General features: G+C 42.3%; 1 protein-coding gene across 1 annotated transcript; it reads left to right on the forward strand.

Moving 5' to 3' along the window:
* The first annotated feature begins 303 nt into the window (after nucleotides 1–303).
* Nucleotides 304–20,388, forward strand: LOC130839710 (myosin-4). Its single transcript, XM_057714005.1, has 38 exons — nucleotides 304–522; nucleotides 622–765; nucleotides 881–1,037; nucleotides 1,788–1,815; nucleotides 1,943–2,057; nucleotides 2,144–2,236; nucleotides 2,367–2,430; nucleotides 3,073–3,171; nucleotides 3,265–3,368; nucleotides 3,524–3,662; nucleotides 3,864–3,982; nucleotides 4,073–4,222; nucleotides 5,526–5,696; nucleotides 6,462–6,765; nucleotides 7,621–7,691; nucleotides 8,275–8,362; nucleotides 8,446–8,563; nucleotides 8,856–8,979; nucleotides 9,072–9,208; nucleotides 9,338–9,593; nucleotides 10,428–10,670; nucleotides 10,985–11,161; nucleotides 11,384–11,529; nucleotides 11,781–11,871; nucleotides 11,959–12,348; nucleotides 12,841–12,967; nucleotides 13,351–13,469; nucleotides 13,597–13,793; nucleotides 15,025–15,208; nucleotides 15,289–15,454; nucleotides 15,556–15,680; nucleotides 15,948–16,256; nucleotides 16,892–17,095; nucleotides 18,650–18,775; nucleotides 18,866–19,036; nucleotides 19,121–19,225; nucleotides 19,329–19,424; nucleotides 20,221–20,388. Exons 1-38 carry the CDS (start codon nucleotides 319–321, stop codon nucleotides 20,371–20,373), a joined length of 5,814 nt encoding a protein of 1,937 aa, XP_057569988.1. The 5' UTR covers nucleotides 304–318; the 3' UTR covers nucleotides 20,374–20,388.
* The last annotated feature ends 1,376 nt before the right edge of the window (nucleotides 20,389–21,764 follow it).

Here is a 21,764-nt window from a genome sequence, read left to right on the forward strand (position 1 = left end):
GGATGTTGCTGGTTGAAACATCAACTCCTCCACATTTGTCAACTAAGGCTGACAATATAGAGGAGAGAACGGAGGCTTAAATATCACAAATACCAAGCTACCAAGATAAGACTTTCAAATCAATGATCTGCTCTAACAGCACACTGGCACAGTACATGCGAGTGATCCCTCAAGTAGGGGTGGGAATAAGCATGGCCACTGAAGCACAGTGAGCAAAAAAGCAACGGAACAAGGTCCACCCCACCCCCTGGCTCACTGTTCAGCTCTGCCTCTCCATTTAGGTATCTGCTGCCCTGCTGCCATCAATAACCCGCAGCCATGAGTTCCGACGCCGAGATGGCCGTTTTTGGGGAGGCTGCTCCTTACCTCCGAAAGTCTGAAAAGGAACGCATTGAGGCCCAGAATAAGCCTTTTGATGCCAAGACCTCAGTCTTTGTGGTGGACCCTAAGGAGTCCTTTGTGAAAGCAACCGTGCAGAGCAGGGAAGGGGGAAAGGTGACAGCCAAGACCGAAGCTGGAGCTGTGAGTAAAACATCTGGAGGGGATCAGACTGGGCCCCATTGCCAGTTAGGGGGGTTAACGCTTCTTTGTTGACCGGGTCTCTCTTACTCGACTTGACAGACAGTAACTGTGAAAGAAGACCAAGTCTTCCCCATGAACCCTCCCAAATATGACAAGATCGAGGACATGGCCATGATGACCCATCTGCACGAGCCCGCTGTGCTGTACAACCTCAAAGAGCGTTATGCAGCCTGGATGATCTACGTGAGTTCATTTTCATGCCCTCTACTCAGGCAGGTGGTTAATACTTTGAAAAATAGGACATTATGAAGGTCCTCATGAAGCAATTCTATTTCCTCTTTTTTCCTTTATGGTGCAGACTTACTCGGGCCTCTTCTGTGTCACTGTCAACCCCTACAAGTGGCTGCCGGTGTACAACGCAGAGGTGGTGACGGCCTACAGAGGCAAAAAGCGCCAGGAGGCCCCGCCCCACATCTTCTCCATCTCTGACAACGCCTATCAGTTCATGCTGACTGGTGAGTTGGATGTTTTGTGCATCTTTTTAGAACAGAACCATAGCAGAAAGAGACTCTAACCATCTCAACACACTCTTTGAGATGGTCCCCTAAATGCTTCTGCCCTTTGTCCAGAACCAACCTAAACACACTCCAGATTTTAAGGTGTATCAGGTATTAAAACAGTTACACCGTGAGTCTCCTTCCTAAAATATCATCTCAGCTAGGTCAATCTAAAGTACAAGGGCACCTTGGGGAAAGGGCTGAGAGATTTCCTCCTCAGAGAGTAAAAATAAAAATGAACGTTTACATTTCCCTAAAAAAATGACTACGGCCATGATTACTTCCAAAGCTACCACCTTTACTATATTGTTTCCTTCTCACACACTAAAAATATCTCCAATGCCTATTTTTCATTACTTCTTGTGCCTATAATACAATAAACATGTTACTAACTTGTCACCTAAATCCACCTGAAAACCCAAGTCCACTTTTGGTATGTATTTAGTGGTAGAGTGAAAAAGAGAAAGCCTGCAGCTTCCCTGCAGTGTTGTGTCTCAATGGTGGTCTGTGTGCTGATGTGCGGTGTGGGGATCTGTGCGGAGCTAGAGAGTGGGGTGCTGGAAAAGTGCTAGGCCTAGGGCCCACCAATTCCTCGGGATTGCTAAAAAATACTAAGACTGAAAAATACTAAGTTCATGCATTTATGTACTCACCATTTACAAATATATTAGAAAAAAGTACTGACTGTCTATAATTTCTCTTTTGTAGACCGAGAGAACCAGTCAATCCTGATCACGTAAGTAGATTCGATGCTTTATTTTCATCACTGCAGAGCTGCCAGCTCTGAGACCTCATCTGACTTGGTTTTTACTTCTTATTTTCTAATTTTTTTTTTTTATTTTTGGTTGGTTTTTATTTGACAGCGGAGAATCCGGGGCTGGGAAGACTGTGAACACGAAGCGTGTCATCCAGTACTTTGCAACAATTGCAGTTACTGGAGAGAAGAAGAAGGAGGAATCGACTCCTGGCAAAATTCAGGTGGGTCTGATTGTCATGTCAGAATCCAAGCTGTCAGGTAAGAAACTCCTGAGCCCCACATGTGAGAACTGCTCTTGCCTTTGCAGGGGACTCTGGAAGATCAAATCATCAGTGCCAACCCCCTGCTGGAGGCCTTTGGCAACGCCAAGACCGTGAGGAATGACAACTCCTCTCGCTTTGTGAGTCTCTGGGCCACAGAAGGGTTTTCTCAGGGTCCCTCAAATGCCTGAAAAGGCGGGCTATTATTTAATCTCTTCTTACTCATGTGCTTCCAGTTTTGTACATAACATCGTCTTCTTCACTTGCAAGGGTAAATTCATCAGGATCCACTTTGGTACCACAGGGAAACTGGCTTCTGCTGATATCGAAACATGTGAGTAACAGGACCTCCTAAGTAGAATCCAAGAATGACAAATGATGGGTTGGAGCAGCATCTTACAGCTCCTGCTGAGCCTGGAGCGTGAAACACCAGTCACTGCCAAACATGCCCGGGGGGAATGCCAGTCTTAACCAGAGCCCACGGTGTGCTTCATCCACTTCAGTCAGGAGCTAACGGTGCTGTAGAAACTGCCAGGACTTGCTGGGCTTATCTGAAGGATTCCAGCCTCAGAAGAAATGTCAAATTTTCCTAAGAAAAAACTAAGACCAGGGGTGTATAAGTTGGGTTCAGTGGATGTGATTTCTCCCTAGTGTGAGCCTTGATAAACGTTGTTCTCAGTAACCACTCTGTTAGAAGGCAAGAAGAGACCCATGTTTTCAAGAATCAATTATATTTGAAATGTCGAGACGCTTCCGTATGAGAAATGAATACGCCTTGAGCCGGGCAACTTTAGTTTCCTTCTGGAGGTGGTAAGAGTAACTGCAGTGGTAGAGACGTAATACACAGGACCTCACGGGACCATTCAGCTAGGATCTCAAGGGGCCAATGAGATTTAGCTCATGACCCCAAGTTCCAAAATCATTCCAGGAACTTTACCATTTTTCCCTCTAATCCAATGTCTACTTTCCATTGCAGATCTTCTGGAGAAGTCTAGAGTCACTTTCCAGCTAAAGGCAGAAAGAAGCTACCATATTTTTTATCAGATCATGTCTAACAAGAAGCCAGAACTAATTGGTATGCGACAGCTTAAATTCATTAAGTTAGAAGCTAATCGTTTGATTAGCACCTTCTAATGTAAAACCTACACCCTGAATTCCATGTACTCAGAAATGCTCCTGATCACCACCAATCCATATGACTATGCCTTCGTCAGTCAAGGGGAGATCACAGTCCCTAGTATTGATGACCAAGAAGAGCTGATGGCCACAGATGTAAGTTACACATGCAGTTTTTTAAAAACAAGTCATTATATATGGGAATGTCAAAGACAACCTGCTTGCAGGTGTGATTAAGCACGTACCATAAATTCTCCTAAATAAATTTAGCGTCTTCTATCCTAATCCAGCCCTCTCTTCTCTCCTGCTAGAGCGCCATTGACATCCTGGGCTTCACATCTGATGAAAAAGTGTCCATCTACAAGCTCACGGGGGCAGTAATGCATTATGGGAACTTGAAATTCAAGCAAAAGCAGCGTGAGGAGCAAGCAGAGCCAGATGGCACTGAAGGTACCAAATGAACCTCCAACTGGGTTAAATGAGAGAATACAAGCAAATAACCCACTCCAAACACATGTCTCCTTTACACCTGAGCATCTCATGGACACATGCAAATTTAACCTCACACAGGAATGATTCACTCCTTACTCTGCCCCTAGGAGTTGTGAGGCCCTAACAGTCACGTTGTTTGTCTGAAATGTGTCTCTGCAGTTGCTGACAAGGCTGCCTATCTCCAGAGTCTGAACTCTGCTGACCTGCTCAAAGCCCTCTGCTACCCCAGGGTCAAGGTCGGCAATGAGTTCGTCACCAAAGGCCAGACTGTGCAGCAGGTAATGGCACAACCTCTGTGAATCACACACTTCCCAGGCCTTCACTACATGTCTTTCATAATGGCAACGATATTTACTCTGTCTATGAAGGTGTACAACGCGGTGGGCGCCCTGGCCAAAGCCGTCTATGAGAAGATGTTCCTGTGGATGGTCACCCGCATCAACCAGCAGCTGGACACCAAGCAGCCCAGGCAGTACTTCATTGGCGTCTTGGACATTGCTGGCTTTGAGATCTTTGATGTGAGTTAGCAGAAACTTTGCAGGAGAAACACTTACCCATCTTGCTGCCACAGGCAATGGTAGAAACGATCTATAAAAAACAGCTACATGACAAACTGAACTGACACATGAAGGCAGTTCAAAAGTCCATGAAAGGGCCTTGACTTTGGGATGAGACAGATCTGGGCTCAAACTCCATCTGTCAATTCCTACCTCTGTGACCCTGGATGATGGAAATGGTACTGATTCATCATTGAGCAAATTCAACTAGGACCTGTACATAAAGCACCTGGCACTCCAGATAACACACTCACTTCTGCGATGGTTTTGCCATTGCAAGACTTCTGGATTTAAAGACCTAAGCCCAGTTCCCAACCACAGAGTCAGCACTCAGTAGATGATAAAGAGGGTGAGGAGGGTGACAATGGCAGCAAAGATGGCCGTGGGCAAGACAATGACAAATTCAAAGAACCATTTTGAGATTCCCACCTGCCCTCCATGTCCAGGTGCAGAGGATGGAAAGGGCATTGTACAGACACTCACATTCACCTCCCCAAGACAGAAAACCTCCCATGTGGCTCAGGAAGAAGGTTACCCAAGTCCTCTCCCTGAGAGCCGGTCTCGGGTGCGTCTATCCAGAGGTGTCGTGTCCACACCTGTCTCTATGAGTGCACTCATGGACACTGCATGAGATTTTCTGGGTTTTAGGGACAAGAGCGTTTCCAGAAATCCCCAAGCCAACATGGCAAGAGAGGAATAACCTGGCACCAAGCAGCCACATGAAAAGTAATCCACGCGTTTTCACAGAAGAGGGCTAAGGACAGTGCAAACTTGCAACCTCTTTGAGAGTTTTTCAATAACAGTTGTACTGACATACAATTCACATGCCATACAGTTCACCTAGTTAAAGCACTGAGTTCAATGGTTTCTGATATATTTACAGACATGTACAAAGGACTTTCGGACATTTTCATCCCCACAACGAGCAACCCCTCCCCATTAAGCAGCCACTCCCCAGCCCCCTCGCCTCAGCCCCTGGAAACCACCAATCTGCTTTCTGCGGTATGGATGTGCCTCTTCTGGACATGTCACATGAATGGACTCAGACACTAGGTGGTCCTCTGAGCCTGGCTTCTTGCAAGGCTCATCCATGCCCTAGAACCTCTTTGGCGTCTGTGTTTGGTGACACCGCTCTTAGTCAAGAGCACTCCCAGGTGTGTTTACATGTAGGTGGGCAGTTAGGCTAACCAAGTGAGAAAAGCCCGTTTCAAAGAGAAGCCGTTTTCACAAGATGAATGTTAATTTGTATTTTCTGCTTATTTAGTTCAACAGCCTGGAGCAGCTCTGCATCAACTTCACCAACGAGAAACTGCAACAGTTTTTCAACCACCACATGTTCGTGCTGGAGCAGGAGGAGTACAAGAAGGAAGGCATCGAGTGGGAGTTCATTGACTTCGGGATGGACCTGGCCGCCTGCATTGAGCTCATCGAGAAGGTTCGCTTCCCTTCCTCAGATCACAGGTCACACTGCTGACCTGTATTTCAAAGAAAATCATAAAACCCCCTGTATACCCTGGTAAGATATTTCTACTTGTAACGAAAATCAGGGAAAGTGCTTTTGCCAACTCTGAGGTAGGTGTTCTGGTAAAAGGAGACGGAATCTTTTCTAGGCAGTCCGGAACTCTACATATCCCCACAGTGTGCAATGCAAGCCTCATACTTAAACCATCTTTCCTTATAAAAGAGCTCTGAGGAGAGCATGTCTTACCTATTTCTTTGTCAGCCTTGGAGTCATTACTGCTGGCATTTGAAATCGGAATTTCTAGTACTTTAAAGAAGAGGCTCTCAGTTGTATCAGAGACTTGCCACAAGTACTTAGTAAAACTGCGCATTTCCCTAATCTCACTTCTAGAAATACTTTTGGGTAAGTGTGGGGTGGAGCCTTGGAATATCTGCATTTTTACTACGTGTTTCTGAACAACCCATTTGCAAGGGGCAAAGAGAAGGCCTTTGGGGCAAAGAAACAAACTCCACCAGAGTTTATCTTACTCTCCATCACATCCCAGAGCCCAACCCCGCACCTGGATCTTGATAGGTACCCACTAAATATTTGTGATTTAACAACCTCTGAGCAAAGAAATGAGTTTTCCCAAACCATAAAGAACGAAACGATGAATTTACTCAAATAGGATCATAGTGTTACACATTATTTCTCCAGGCAGACAAAATTCAAGTGGCACGTTTCTTTTCATTTTCTCAGCCTATGGGCATCTTCTCCATCCTGGAAGAGGAGTGCATGTTCCCCAAGGCCACAGACACCTCCTTCAAGAACAAGCTGTATGAACAGCATCTTGGGAAGTCCAACAATTTCCAGAAGCCCAAACCTGCCAAAGGCAAGGCCGAGGCCCACTTCTCCCTAGTGCACTATGCAGGCACCGTGGACTACAATATTGTCGGCTGGCTGGACAAGAACAAGGACCCCCTGAACGAGACCGTGGTTGGCCTATACCAGAAGTCCGCCATGAAGACTCTGGCTTTCCTCTTTGCTGCAGGACAAGCTGAAGGTCATTTTTAATATCATTAATATGTTCCTAGAGTCACAAAATAGAAACACATTGCTCATCAGAGACAGATATAGTTACAGCAAAAGCTACCACTGAAAATACTGGTCAACATGGAGCTAAAAGATGTATATTTAGTAAGTGTGGTACCATCCTAAGATCACAGACTTTCAAAGCTAAAGTTGATACTACGGTTCCTTTTGTCCATGGCCTCATTTCACCAATGAGGAAACAGACTCAGAGAGGTTAAGTGACTCGCTCACAATCATACAGCTCATTTATAGCACTGTAACAGTATTGGGTCTTTCAAGGATCCAGCTACGTTAGAAATATGGACGTCTTTTGTCAGAGCACTAGTGCTTGCAAAATTGAAGTTCTATTCTCCTAAAACCTCTTAGACCAGATGTGTAAGTAACAGGATAAAAGCACAAGCAAACAGGAAATGAGACTTCCTTGCAGGTTACCAGAGGTTCACGCACCTGGGACCAAGCACAGAACTTTGCCTGGTCTCCAGGAAAGGCGTGCACTAAGGAGGCAATACTACTCAGTCCCCTGGGCACTTCCTTCAGGGGACAGACTCTGCCAATTTGGAGTAGATGTGTCCCATCCCTTCCCCACATCTACTCTCCTCACCCACAGTTCTTTTGTTGTTGTTGTCCTGAATGCCTATTATGTGAACCAATTCTCATGTTTTCTTAATCTACTGTTAAAGGAGAGAAAATATGGAAGGAATATGAATGACACAAATGAATGAGGGCAAATTTAAATTCCAAAGGGAATCCTGGCAGTCCTGATGTCTATGGATAGTACTTAAAACGCTGTTGTAAATAATTTTAATTTTTGCATTTCATTTTTCAGAGGGTGGCGGTGGAAAGAAAGGTGGCAAGAAAAAGGGTTCTTCTTTCCAGACTGTGTCAGCTCTTTTCAGGGTACAGTATATTCCTGAATTCCAAAGGATTACTTTTGTTAAAAAAAAAAAAAATTATCATAACAAAAAAATTCTTTTAGAGAAATCTATGGTGAAACTGAAGAAAGCAGTGATATACTAAAAAAAAAAAAAAAGTCTGGGAAATTCCTTAGGAAAAATTTAACAAAAAGAAGACACACAGTGTGTCTCTTCACATCAGCCTTTATGATAAATGAAACATTTACCCTTTAAGCCCAAAATCTAAAAGATCTGGTCGTAAGCAAATTTCACATGAAATCAAACTCTCTTTGAAAAAGCAAGCGCTATACTCAGTTACGTCTACTTCACATGACCAAAGTCTCAATACAAATTTTCTCTGATTGGCAGCGCTTGAGAAAAATAAACTGAAGTTGGCTGGTTTTGCGTAATGCATAATTTCCTGTCTATACTCCGTACGTATATTTTCTCTTGGCCATCATGATTTGTTCTTCACTGAGACAGCTCATTAAAATTTGAGATGGGGGCACATTAACTACAGAGCACTGATAAGGACGCATATAGATGCAACTAGAATTTACTTTAAAACTTTTCACATGGTTCCACAGGAGAATTTGAATAAGCTGATGACCAACCTGAGGAGCACTCACCCCCACTTTGTACGGTGCATCATCCCCAATGAAACCAAAACCCCTGGTAAGACGCTTCTGATATCCAGACAAGCTCCAGTGTGACGTCTCCTTAGACTATTATATGGAAGATGTATCTTTTATTCTCAGGGGCCATGGAGCACGAGCTGGTCCTGCACCAGCTGCGGTGTAACGGCGTGCTGGAGGGCATCCGCATCTGCAGGAAGGGCTTCCCCAGCAGGATCCTGTACGCAGACTTCAAACAAAGGTTTCTATCTCATGATTTTTCGCTTTCAATGTGTTAGTCTATATAAAAATCACCACACAGTTCAAAATGAACTGCAGTCATTTGAAAGATGATCATAAAAGAAAAAGGCTTGGTTTATATTATGATTAAGTTTTTCATTAAGTCTTTTCAAAGTTTACAAAAGGCATTGATTGTTTAATGGAATTTTCTCCAAAACTCAGTCTGTTATTTTTCTCAGGGGTAGTTACCAAGAGTTCCAACTTTTTTTTCACTGAAGCAAAACCACATCTTTATATTCTTTTCATTCTGACAGATACAAGGTTCTAAATGCAAGTGCTATCCCAGAGGGCCAGTTCATAGACAGCAAGAAGGCTTCTGAGAAACTTCTAGGGTCTATTGACATTGACCACACCCAGTACAAATTCGGTCACACCAAGGTACCACCAAGCCTAATTTCTATCTATGAGAATTCGTCACCTTTGGACTTTCTTATGAGTGGAAATAACACATTTAACTTGTTCTCTGGCAGGTTTTCTTTAAGGCTGGCCTGTTGGGAACTCTAGAGGAGATGCGAGATGAAAAGCTGGCTCAACTCATCACACGCACTCAAGCCATTTGCAGAGGGTTCCTGATGAGGGTGGAGTTCAGGAAGATGATGGAGAGGAGGTGAGGAAACAAGCACAAGTCCTGCTTCTCCACATCTTCATAGCTGAATCCAACGCAGTCATTATTTTTGTTGAGAGATGTTCACTTTCCACGTTCTTCTTCAATTACATCTTCTCTTCCTTCCTACAGAGAGTCCATCTTCTGTATCCAGTACAACATCCGTGCTTTCATGAATGTGAAACACTGGCCCTGGATGAAGCTGTATTTCAAGATCAAGCCCCTCCTCAAGAGTGCAGAGACAGAGAAGGAGATGGCCAACATGAAGGAAGAATTTGAGAAGACCAAAGAAGAGCTGGCTAAATCAGAGGCAAAAAGGAAAGAACTGGAAGAGAAAATGGTAACCCTGATGCAAGAGAAAAATGACCTGCAGCTCCAGGTTCAATCTGTGAGTACGAGACATGGCACAGTTCTTCCACATATCATCTAATCACTGACTGGATATGAGGTTTTTTTTTTAACATAAGGTTTATAAATAAATGGTTTCCACTGAAACATTTGTTGTAATTGTCTACCTTTCAAAAATAAGACTCAGACCTAAAGAAGAATAGACGCAAAGTCACAAATCATGCTGCATATGTTCAATGCACATTCATACATAGTTCAGTCACCAGTGAGCAAAGTCACACACCAAAAAAATCCATAAACATTTTCCTTTCGTTATGGAACCCTCCCCTAGATTATACTGTTCTCCCCTCGGTATATTTTTTTTGTACATACAATAGAAGTTATGTTGTTTGTACCAGGGCAGAAAAAAGGCTAAATTAATCGCCCCTCAAATGTGAGAAAACTAACTCCTAGAATAAATAAGTGACTTTTCCAAAGGAGCAAATTTTGCCAAAAGGCTAATTTTACTGATTGGACCTTCCATACAGGGATGTTTGGAGGAAATTCACTATTATATTTAATCAGTAAATAGCAATTACTAACATTTTGTCCATTTGATTTTTTTTGATATGATACTACATTTATTAGCCAAGTATGTGAATATATGTGTACTTGTACAAAAATAAATTTAGAGAAATGAAAAGTAAGGAAATGAAAAGAATGACAAGGAGAATGAAACCAGGTTAATGTCCATTTGATTTTTAAAGCTGGCTAGTTAGCTGGCATATGTGTTGACCAAACTGATTAAGTCACTGAAGTTTCCTCTTTTTAATATATTGTTGTGTATTTGCAGATATAGCTTAAACAAATGAATATGTTTAATGTCCCTCTTTAGGAAGCAGATGGCTTGGCTGATGCAGAGGAAAGATGTGACCAGCTGATTAAAACGAAAATCCAGCTGGAGGCTAAGATCAAGGAGGTGACTGAGAGAGCTGAGGATGAGGAAGAGATCAATGCTGAGCTGACAGCCAAGAAGAGGAAACTGGAGGACGAATGTTCAGAACTGAAGAAAGACATAGATGACCTCGAGCTGACACTGGCCAAGGTTGAGAAGGAGAAACATGCCACAGAGAATAAGGTACAAATAGCGATCCATTTTAGAGTATTTACAAGTGCTAGCTTGTTACTGATGTATTTTAACTGAAAGTTTTATCCTGAAATTATTGAATATGAAAGGTAAATACTGTCATAATTATGTCATCTCTTTAGTGTTCACCATTTTTATTTATTTACCTTGACCTTTATCTCCCACATTTTTCAGCTACACAGGCCTGGATTAACTTCTAGTTTCCATTTTTCATCTCAGCTTGACATTATCCTAAAATATTACCATGTTTTTCATCATGACAACAGGATGTCATTAATATTCCTGGAATTTGTTTAACTCTAAAGGTGAAAAACCTCACAGAAGAGATGGCAGGCCTGGATGAAAACATTGCAAAGCTGACCAAGGAGAAGAAGGCCCTCCAGGAGGCCCATCAGCAGACCCTGGATGACCTGCAGGCAGAAGAGGACAAAGTCAACACCCTGACCAAAGCTAAAACCAAGCTAGAGCAGCAAGTGGATGATGTAAGTGTGAAACACACAGTGTTTCCTCTTAAGGTGAAATAAACCATTGTGACACACACCATCAATGATGCTCATAAGCCTTTAATTGCTGATTTGAAAATAATAATTAAAGCTCCCATGCTATTTGCTGTATCTTTTAAAATTCTCCTGTGCCTCTGAAGGCTAATAACATACTATTCAGTGCTTAAGAACTGAAATAAATAAAATGCATTATAAATTTAGCTTGAAGGATCTCTGGAACAAGAAAAGAAACTGCGCATGGACTTAGAGAGAGCCAAGAGGAAACTGGAGGGTGACCTAAAATTGGCCCAAGAGTCCACAATGGACATAGAAAATGATAAGCAGCAACTTGATGAGAAACTCAAAAAGTGAGTAATGAGAGACTCTAGTGTAACCTGCTCGCTGTCTGGATCTCAAAGATATTACTTCACGGCACGTAGGAAAACACAAGTAATGCCATCTTTAGCCTTTGTATTTAATGAACATGGTACAGTGCTGACTTGTAAAACACGCACTTTGCACTTCCTCAACACCAGCCGTACAAACACGTGCAGTTATACATAGAAAAGAAGACTGCCAAGAGGACAGAGTGGGAGCTAACGTGTCACTCTCCTAACAGGAAAGAGTTTGAAATGAGCAGTCTGCAAAGCAAGATTGAAGATGAACAGGCCCTTGGGATGCAACTGCAGAAGAAGATCAAGGAGTTACAGGTAAGTCCGTGATTTCCATCAGTCTCCTTCAACATGACAAAATCACGAACACAAAGGAGCTAACTTTGAGCTTTTCCCCACTGCCAGGCCCGCATCGAGGAGCTGGAGGAGGAGATCGAGGCAGAGCGGGCCTCCCGCGCCAAAGCAGAGAAGCAGCGCTCGGACCTCTCCCGGGAACTGGAGGAGATCAGCGAGCGGCTGGAAGAAGCCGGCGGGGCCACTTCGGCCCAGATTGAGATGAACAAGAAGCGGGAGGCCGAGTTCCAGAAAATGCGCCGGGACCTGGAAGAGGCCACCCTGCAGCACGAGGCCACAGCAGCTGCTCTTCGGAAGAAGCACGCGGACAGTGTGGCCGAGCTGGGGGAGCAGATTGACAACCTGCAGAGGGTCAAGCAGAAGCTGGAGAAGGAGAAGAGTGAGCTGAAGATGGAGATCGATGACCTTGCTAGCAACATGGAGACTGTCTCCAAAGCCAAGGTCGGTACTTACTTGTCTCCTTTCATCTTTATGTTCAATGATTGAGTTTCTACATGACCTAATCTAACTGTACAAGCTTTAGATGTTATCTCAAACTTTAAAATTATTCTTAATAGGTATCACTATATTGAACAGAATCACTTCAGTCTTCATATCTTCTTTGTAGAAATCACTTTAAACTTTGTCACTATTACCATGAAAGAATGAAATTACAGGAAAAAAAAGCGTATGTAAAAACCATACTCTACATGATGCAGAATTTAAAGGACATTCTAGTTTTTCAAAGGAAAATGATCTAATTTTCACAATAATTTATGTATTCACTTAGCCAAAATCATGTGCCTCTACATTCAAGGCACTGCCCAGGGCTTTCAAGTAGATAGGAAGGTAAATAAAACTCAGCTGCTTTCCACGAGTGGTTACAGATCTCCAAATCCCAGACTTACAAAGAGAAGCGTACTATGTTTTCCTGATTTCTACGTCCCGCCACAGGGAAACCTCGAGAAAATGTGCCGCACACTAGAGGACCAGCTTAGTGAAGTGAAAACAAAGGAAGAGGAGCAACAGCGCTTAATCAATGAACTGTCAGCCCAGAAGGCACGTTTACACACAGAATCAGGTCAGTGAACGTGGAGAAGGGCAGAATGAACTGCCAGCCTCCTCCTGTGTAGGTCTATCCAACACAAATCACTTCTTTGGCCATGTACATCCTTTTACTGTTGATCTGTTATTCCTCCATCTTGTTATTGTGAGACAGTAGGATGATTATAAGCTATAAGGGGGGAAAAATTAAGCTCCCTGGCCTGAGGAGATTTTTGTTGCCTCAGCATCACTCAAACTACCTCCCCAAACCTAAAATATCAAAGCAAGCTCAAACAAGAAATAAACTTCTCAACAGCACCTAAGCTCTTGAGTTATTTTCCTGGTCATATGTTACTTCATTCTTTAAATTATTCTTCACCTAGACAACAGAACTAAATCACCACGTTCTGTCTTTCACAGGTGAATTTTCACGACAGCTAGATGAGAGAGAGTCTCTGGTGTCTCAGCTATCGCGAGGCAAACAAGCATTTACACAACAGATTGAGGAATTAAAGAGGCAGCTAGAAGAGGAGACTAAGGTGAGAATTCTCCAGCTGATACTTTCAGTCACTTGAACTTCGCAGCATGACACACTACTGAACTCCGCATAGAGAATATCAGTGATCAGAATGTAAACTTACATTGCATACTTTCTGGCTGGTCCAGGCCAAGAGCGCCCTGGCCCATGCCCTGCAGTCAGCCCGCCACGACTGTGACCTGCTGCGGGAACAGTATGAGGAGGAGCAGGAAGCCAAGGCCGAGCTGCAGAGGTCAATGTCCAAGGCCAACAGTGAGGTTGCCCAGTGGAGGACCAAATACGAGACGGACGCCATCCAGCGCACAGAGGAGTTGGAGGAGGCCAAGTACGAGCTCTTAGCAAGGGGGGCAGAAAGAAATAAAAGTTTAACATAGTGGAGGAAAAATAAAAGAAAGAGAATGTTCCATGGAGATAGGTGAAGGATTTCAGCCTATCTGATTGCAGAGTGGTGGACTCCACCATATTCTCCTTCTGCCAGCCCAGGGTATGCCCACTAGTGAATGGGCCAAGACCAGAGCCCTCTCCCTGTTCTGGTCTATCACAAAAGCATCTTACATTTCTTTCTGCCAAAGTGAATTAGTAATTGTCAGTATACTCTTTATGAATTAAGAAGAATTAATTTCCTTTACTATAAGGAAAAATAAAGGCACTGAAACTATCTGGTACATTATTATGAATATTATAATTAACAACAATCGGTTTATCCTTATCTGAAGTACTAGTAGTTCAGAATAAGACTATTGCACTTTCTCATCACTTAACTAACAACCAGTATTAATGAACTTACTCACTAATTACACACACTGTGGAATAAAACTCATGGGAGGTACACATGGAAGGAAAATAACCATTATATTCTAGCGAAGGAAGTTTCCCCAAATTTGATTTATCTCAGTAGTTGTTAGAATTAAACAGAACGAGAGGGTTTGACAAGCTTTTGCAGAGGGAGCATCCTAGATAAGAATGTGGGCTGGGAGAGGCTGTGAAACAGGTGGACTGGTAAAGGGAGCAGTAAGGCTTTGGAGGATATCCGGGAAGTGTAATAATGGAATAATATTTATTATCTGGGGTCACTAAACCCATAAAGTTACTGATTAATTGTATGACATTGATCGTGTCACTCTGGGCCACAGTTTCCTCATTTGTAAAGAGGACAACACTAGAAAATGTTTAAGGATCCTACTCAGCATTAGCAAGTCTTTAATGCTAGGCCTCCTGCTCACGGCTGTCACATCTTCCTCACCCTCCCATCCTCACGTTGCTCACTCCGCTAAAGTGCTGATGCAGGATCTCCCTGCACCGCCCCCTCCCCCATCACACACACCAAAATGGCTTCGTGTATTGTTGACAATCCCCAAGGTAAAGAATTCACTAGGGAAAACGGAATTCCAGAAGAGATAAAATGGGTACTGAGAAGATATTTTAGAAAAATCACAACAACTTGTAAACAAAGGAGCAAAAAGTCTTGGGGAAAATATGTTAGTCAGCAGCTTTACAAAGTTCACTGTGGTAACTCTGACTCTGCTCTTGGTCACTCACACGGACCAACTTCTCAGGAAGAAGCTGGCCCAGCGACTGCAGGATGCTGAGGAACACGTGGAAGCCGTGAACGCCAAATGTGCTTCCCTTGAAAAGACGAAGCAGCGGCTCCAGAATGAAGTGGAGGACCTCATGATTGACGTGGAGAGGTCTAATGCTGCCTGCGTGGCTCTCGATAAGAAGCAAAGGAACTTTGACAAGGTAGCCCACTGTAACCAGATTCCTAGGGGGCAACCGACATGGTTCTCAGTTACAGAGGCTTAGTTCCAGTGTACTTTCAGGTCCTATCAGAATGGAAACAGAAGTGTGAGGAAACTCAGGCTGAACTTGAGGCCTCCCAGAAGGAGTCCCGCTCTCTCAGCACTGAGCTGTTCAAGGTGAAGAATGCCTATGAAGAATCCCTGGACCAACTTGAAACCCTAAAGCGAGAGAATAAGAACTTGCAGCGTGAGTCTTTGTACCCTTTCTATGTCAAAAATGGTAGGCAGGTATCTTTTCATTTTTTCATCTTTCTCAACTGAACTTGGTATTTTATTATTAAACTACAGAGGAGATTTCTGACCTAACCGAGCAAATTGCAGAGGGAGGAAAGCATATCCATGAATTGGAGAAAGTAAAGAAACAAATAGAACAAGAGAAGGGTGAACTACAGGCTGCCCTAGAGGAAGCAGAGGTACATGTTTCATTTGCTCACTTATGCATTATAAATAAATTGAAAAATTAATAGCCACTGGGATCTATCACGTTGCAACCTTTCAGGGGATAACTCATGTTATTCAGTAAGAAATACCGAATTGTACCTTGGGAATGCAGAACTAATAGGCTAAATTAAGATGTATGGAAGTTTGTCACTTTTTCTTATGCTTTCTTGAAGAAATCATCACAATGTGCCTCCCCAAAAAGCACTCCTTAGATAACTTAAATGTTTATTTGCTTAAAGGCATCTCTGGAGCACGAAGAAGGCAAAATCCTCCGCATCCAACTTGAGTTAAATCAGGTGAAATCTGAGATTGACCGGAAAATTGCTGAAAAAGATGAAGAAATAGACCAGCTAAAGAGGAACCATCTCAGAGTCGTGGAGTCGATGCAGAGCACACTGGACACTGAGATCCGGAGCAGGAACGATGCCCTGAGGCTCAAGAAGAAGATGGAGGGAGACCTCAATGAAATGGAAATCCAGCTGAACCACGCCAACCGCCAGGCTGCGGAGGCAATAAGGAATCTTAGAAACACACAAGGAATACTGAAGGTACATTGAGATAAACAGACATGGTGCTAGATAGTCTGGGAGTAATTATGTAACATAAATTTTAATATTTTAGGAGGACTATATGTCATAAATCATCTAAATAATATGGTAATAAGTTGAAATTTTTATGTACACAGCTGAAAAATAGTTTAATTCTTGAAAGCCCAGGACAGAATTGACTTTGTCATGTGAAATGAAGACAAAGGGATGGGTGTGGGGAGACACAGGAAGTGATGAGAGAGTTTAGCCACTGCACAAATCATTAATGTGAACTGCATGTGTTTAATATATATAAATATATATATACACATAATATGTGTATCTGTATTTGTTTAACATATATAAAACAAGACCATTAGATTACCTCATCTCTAAGGATACTTTCCTGATCCAAAATTTTGTAGCTTTAGTCATGACATTGTTTTTTATGACTTGGGATCTAAAATAATATAACATCACGTTCTTGGGTAGAACTGCTACCCGAGGCTACAGAGAATTCTGTCTTTAAAGGAACTTGCAGATTTTTCCTATCTAATCATATGCTAAGTTATTAAGATCAACATGTGTACGTGACCCTAAATTTGTAGTTGCTTTAACTGGAGCATGAGTAACAGCCGTTTTCTCCTTCCGAGTAGGACACTCAGCTCCACTTGGATGATGCCCTCAGAGGCCAGGATGACCTTAAAGAGCAGCTGGCCATGGTTGAGCGCAGAGCCAACCTGATGCAGGCCGAGACTGAAGAGCTGAGGGCATCACTGGAGCAGACAGAGCGGAGCAGGCGAGTGGCAGAGCAAGAGCTTCTGGACACCAGTGAGCGTGTGCAGCTCTTGCACACACAGGTGAGGTTTGGGACTATGGCTGAGCAAATGCACTCCCTGCAGCTGAAGACAATTGCAGAGGATAAGCTTGTTACACAGTAACAAGCAACCTTGACAAGGGTCCCTCCCAGGAGTTCTAGAAAACTGTACATCAGTAAATATGCACTGGGGCCCAGCTGATTCACAAGTATGTTTATGGGCTGGCATAATCATGTTGATCTGAAAAAAATTTACAGTTCTAGAAACTTTTGTTTAAAAAGCACACAAAAAAAACCCTACTAATAATCATATTTACAACATTGGTAGCCATCTTGTCTTGCAACTCTAAGCTGCAAAGAGAGAAACATATCAAATGCATGAGGGTCATCATTAGCACTAGTCAGCATCCGTCATTTAGAAGGATTTGTCAAGTCAGTGGTGATGTATCCTTACAATGGCTATTAGGCAGCCACTAGTATTCATGCATTTAGTGCCACAGAAAGATATTCACAATATAGTAAGTTAAAAAGCAACTTAAAAATAATATAAAAATAATAATAATATAGAATGCATGATCCTTTTTATTAAAAATAAAATATATTTTATTAAAAATAATATAAAAAATAATAATAATATAGAATGCATGATCCTTTTTATTAAAAATAATAATATAGAATGCATGATCCTTTTTATTAAAAATGCACAGGGAACATTCAGAAGTATAAACAAAAGTGTTATCAATGGTTATCTCTGGGTAGTGAGAGTACAGTAATTATTCTTTGTCTCTTTTTTGCTAATTTGTATGTTCTACTATTTTTTACAATAAGTATATATTATTGTATACTTTTAAAAGTTGCAATATATAGAAATAGCCATCACGAGAAGTTAAAAACACATACTACAAAATTTTAAAATCAAGTTAAAATGCAGCATTTTTCTTACTCATCCTTAGTATCCTTGAATTGATTGAATATTTAAAATACTGCCAACTTTCTAAAAACATAAGAGATTCTTGGTTCATTTTCATACCAATAATGATGCTATTCATCCATACAGAGCCAACAAATGTGAATAACAACTAAAAATTAATAATCCGTTTGTCATGAGCTGTGTGATGCTACCACAGCACTTCAAATTTTTTCTTGGGGAAATAGTTGTGCTTTATACTAACAAGTAGCCACTGATAATAATCGAATATGTTTGGGGTCCAAAATTAATTTTCATCTGGAAGAATTTAAGAGAATTTTTATTAACAGATGTAGGTAGAAGAGAGGTCAAACTTAGAATCTACATTTGATTTGGTTTTTATTCTGAACATTTCTTATGATAAATAATTTATGCCTAGAAATAGAGACACAGATGTAGAGAACAAACATACGGACACTAAGTGGGGAAAGCGGGGAGGGTTGGGGGTGGGGAGTGTATTGGGAGATTGGGATACCAAATTGTACGCTCTAAATATACGCAGTTTATTGTATGTTAACTGTATCTCAATAAAGGTTCAAGAAAAATAATTTATGCCTAGTAAAAATGATAATGTAAATAATTATAACATAGTTAAATGATCTTTTCTTCTTTTTTATTAATTTGAAACAGAACACCAGCCTAATCAATACCAAGAAGAAGCTGGAGACAGACATCTCCCAAATCCAGGGAGAGATGGAGGACATTCTCCAGGAAGCTCGCAACGCAGAAGAGAAGGCCAAGAAGGCCATCACTGATGTAAGCAGAGGGCCACACAGGGGTGCTCAAGCTAGAATCTTCATGGGCTCTCTCAGCTCTCTCAACTGGTGTTGTTTTACTGCTAATTAGGCGGCCATGATGGCGGAGGAGCTGAAGAAGGAACAGGACACTAGTGCTCACCTGGAGCGGATGAAGAAGAACATGGAGCAGACGGTGAAGGACCTGCAGCACCGCCTGGATGAGGCTGAGCAGCTGGCCCTGAAGGGCGGGAAGAAGCAGATCCAGAAGCTAGAGGCCAGGGTGGGTCTCCTAGCTTGTTCTATTCCCAGCCTGTTCATGCTGCTAGTTACAGCCAAGTGGCTAAACACCTTTGTCCTCTTCCAGGTGAGGGAGCTTGAAAATGAGGTTGAAAATGAACAGAAGCGCAATGTTGAGGCTGTCAAGGGTCTTAGGAAACATGAGAGAAGAGTGAAGGAACTCACTTACCAGGTGACCAGCTTTCCATATGATTCAGGCCTACAGCTTTCAAGAAAATAAAAATGAGTTGTTTTCAAATAATCACACTATCTATTTGCTACCTCTTTCATTCCAGACTGAGGAGGACCGCAAGAATGTCCTCAGGCTGCAGGACTTGGTGGACAAATTACAAACCAAAGTTAAAGCTTACAAGAGACAAGCTGAAGAGGCTGTGAGTACCTCCCCAGTGAGAGAGAAAGGTTCAGGAGCAGGGCCAGGTTTTGTGGGGTCTAAAGCTCACAGAATTTAAGAGGTTTTCATTAAGGCAAAGAACGCAAATTGGGAATACAAAATTAGGTTTGAAAATGAACATTTATTTAGAATGAAAAAAATCGTACCACTAATTACTGGAGCCTTAAAGATTCAGGTTCATTCCTTCTGAGACCCCTTTAAGCCATTTTCCAGACAAGGTAGTATAGAAATGCTTCTTGGTTACAGCCTACTTCCCTCCCTATCTAGAACACTCTCCCCCAGCAATTCCCAGCACTTGTAGGGGCTGTGCATATGAGGGCTCTGAAGTCTAAGCCTTATTTAAGTTCATGACGAATCCACCTCAGAACATTTCTTTCTCGTTTGGCTGCAGTTATCTTTCTCATCCTGTTAATTCTAAAATCTTACTTAAGGTTCTCTGTACCCAATACTACCACGGTGCCACTTTTTAAAGTCTGTTTCACAGAAACAAGGTTGATTCAAATTCCTGCTACTTTGATCTCCCTGTTGTCACTGTAGCATCTTAAGTTTGCCAAGAAGAGAGTCAAGTGAGAGAGAATGAACAGGCGGTTGTAAACCCACCAACACAGAGGCCAATGTGTGGGATGCACTGCTCCGAATAGGCACATTACCACAGAAGAGAACCTTTTGCTTTCTCACTCCTGAAGCAAATCCTGTAGCTGCTCCTAGTAACAAAGGCAGTAAGAATCAGAAAATGTCAAATTTTCTTGTTCTCTCAAATGCATTTCTTTTCTCAGGAGGAACAATCCAATGTCAACCTTGCCAAATTCCGCAAGATCCAGCACGAGCTGGAAGAGGCCGAGGAACGGGCTGACATCGCCGAGTCCCAGGTCAACAAGCTGCGGGTGAAGAGCCGGGAGGTTCACACAAAAATCATAAGTGAAGAGTAATTCATTCTAATGCTGAAGGGTGACCAAAGAAATGCACAAAATGTGAAGTTCTTTGTCACTGTCATATGTCATTGTAATGTCAAGGAAATAAATCTACAGAGAATTTTGCAATCTAAAAATACATGTCTCAATTACAAGCTCAATAGTGCTATTAGGACTAGTTCATTTATTCAACATTTGTCACACTCCTACTGTGTGGCAGTTAGAGACAACGACAAAAATATGAATGTGGTCAGTGAACCGGCTTTAACAGAAAGCAAATGAAAAGAAGTGCTTTGAGAGGATGCAAAGGTGGTTAATTCCATTCAACCAGTTTTACTGAGTACCAAGAACGTGTCTGTACCGACATGGGCACCAGGATATGACAACCATCCCTGCTTCTGAAGACCTCAAGCCAGCAAGTGATAACAATTCAAACAGATTCTGGTACGATATGTGTACTCTGAGAGAAGCATGAAAACAAAGTGTGGTAATAACATAAAGATGTGAACCTGGGGAATCCAGGAAGGCTTCTCAAAGGAGACTGAGTTAGCTCCTAAAAGATGAGTAGATAGTTCTCTCATGTGAAAGAGAAAAGGAGATGGTCATTCTAAGAACAGATAACAAGCAGGAGATTTCAGAGTAGTTGAAGCAGAGGCTCCATGAGCAAAGGGCATCTGAGAAGGCCAGAGGTGGACAATGAGACCTGACTGTGAGAGGTACGGCCTCACACTCAGGGCTAAGGAATTAGGACGTGCATCTAACTGGTCAAATTTCACGAGGAGAAGAGCTGACACAATTCTGGCAGTAGTGTGGAGGATGGAGGAGGGTAGGAAAGACCAGAGCCTGGAAAGACTATTGAGGCTTTTTAAATGAGACACACTAGAGATGACCGAGACAGAAACAAACAAGAACACAGAATGAAAACAGGGTTCTAACACTGTTATAAAGAAAGGCCTGGAAGAGCACTGGGGAAGTTAGTTCGACAGCACTCAAACCTCCCAGTTACTTTGTGGTTATAGATTTTTTTTTTTCCTTCTAGGGGAAATTCTTTTCCCCTGAACCACCTACTTCTCCAAGAAAAAGGACAGAACTTTTTAGATAAATCTTCCTGTTGACCTAATTTCTACATTTAATTCTGCTTACCACAGAACCTGCATTTTCTCAGTACCATACATATTTTAAGCAGGAGCCAGAAAAATAATTTCTTAATATCAAAAAGAATGTGACTGAAATTTTATCATACCTATTGCCAGAGTGTGTGGGGTGGGGGTGGGGGCGGGGGGGTTGATACTTTTCTAAAGCTTACGATTTGGCTTCATTGTGTAGACATTTAAAAAATAAGGTACTTGAATACCAATTTATTCTTTTACAGTGGTGGATGTCGCTTTCTAATGAGGAGGCTGCTTTGG

This window comes from Hippopotamus amphibius, chromosome 17 (assembly GCF_030028045.1).
Source record: "Hippopotamus amphibius kiboko isolate mHipAmp2 chromosome 17, mHipAmp2.hap2, whole genome shotgun sequence".
NCBI lineage: Eukaryota > Metazoa > Chordata > Mammalia > Artiodactyla > Hippopotamidae > Hippopotamus > Hippopotamus amphibius.

What these genes read in the sequence shown, in the direction of transcription:
- LOC130839710 (XM_057714005.1), top strand. Translation starts at nt 319, where the DNA reads ATGAGTTCCGACGCCGAGATGGCCGTTTTTGGGGAGGCTGCTCCTTAC. An exon ending in ACACACAAGGAATACTGAAG is followed by an intron (nt 16,257 to 16,891) that starts GTACATTGAGAT and finishes CCTTCCGAGTAG; the next exon opens with GACACTCAGCTCCACTTGGA. An exon ending in TGCAGCTCTTGCACACACAG is followed by an intron (nt 17,096 to 18,649) that starts GTGAGGTTTGGG and finishes AATTTGAAACAG; the next exon opens with AACACCAGCCTAATCAATAC.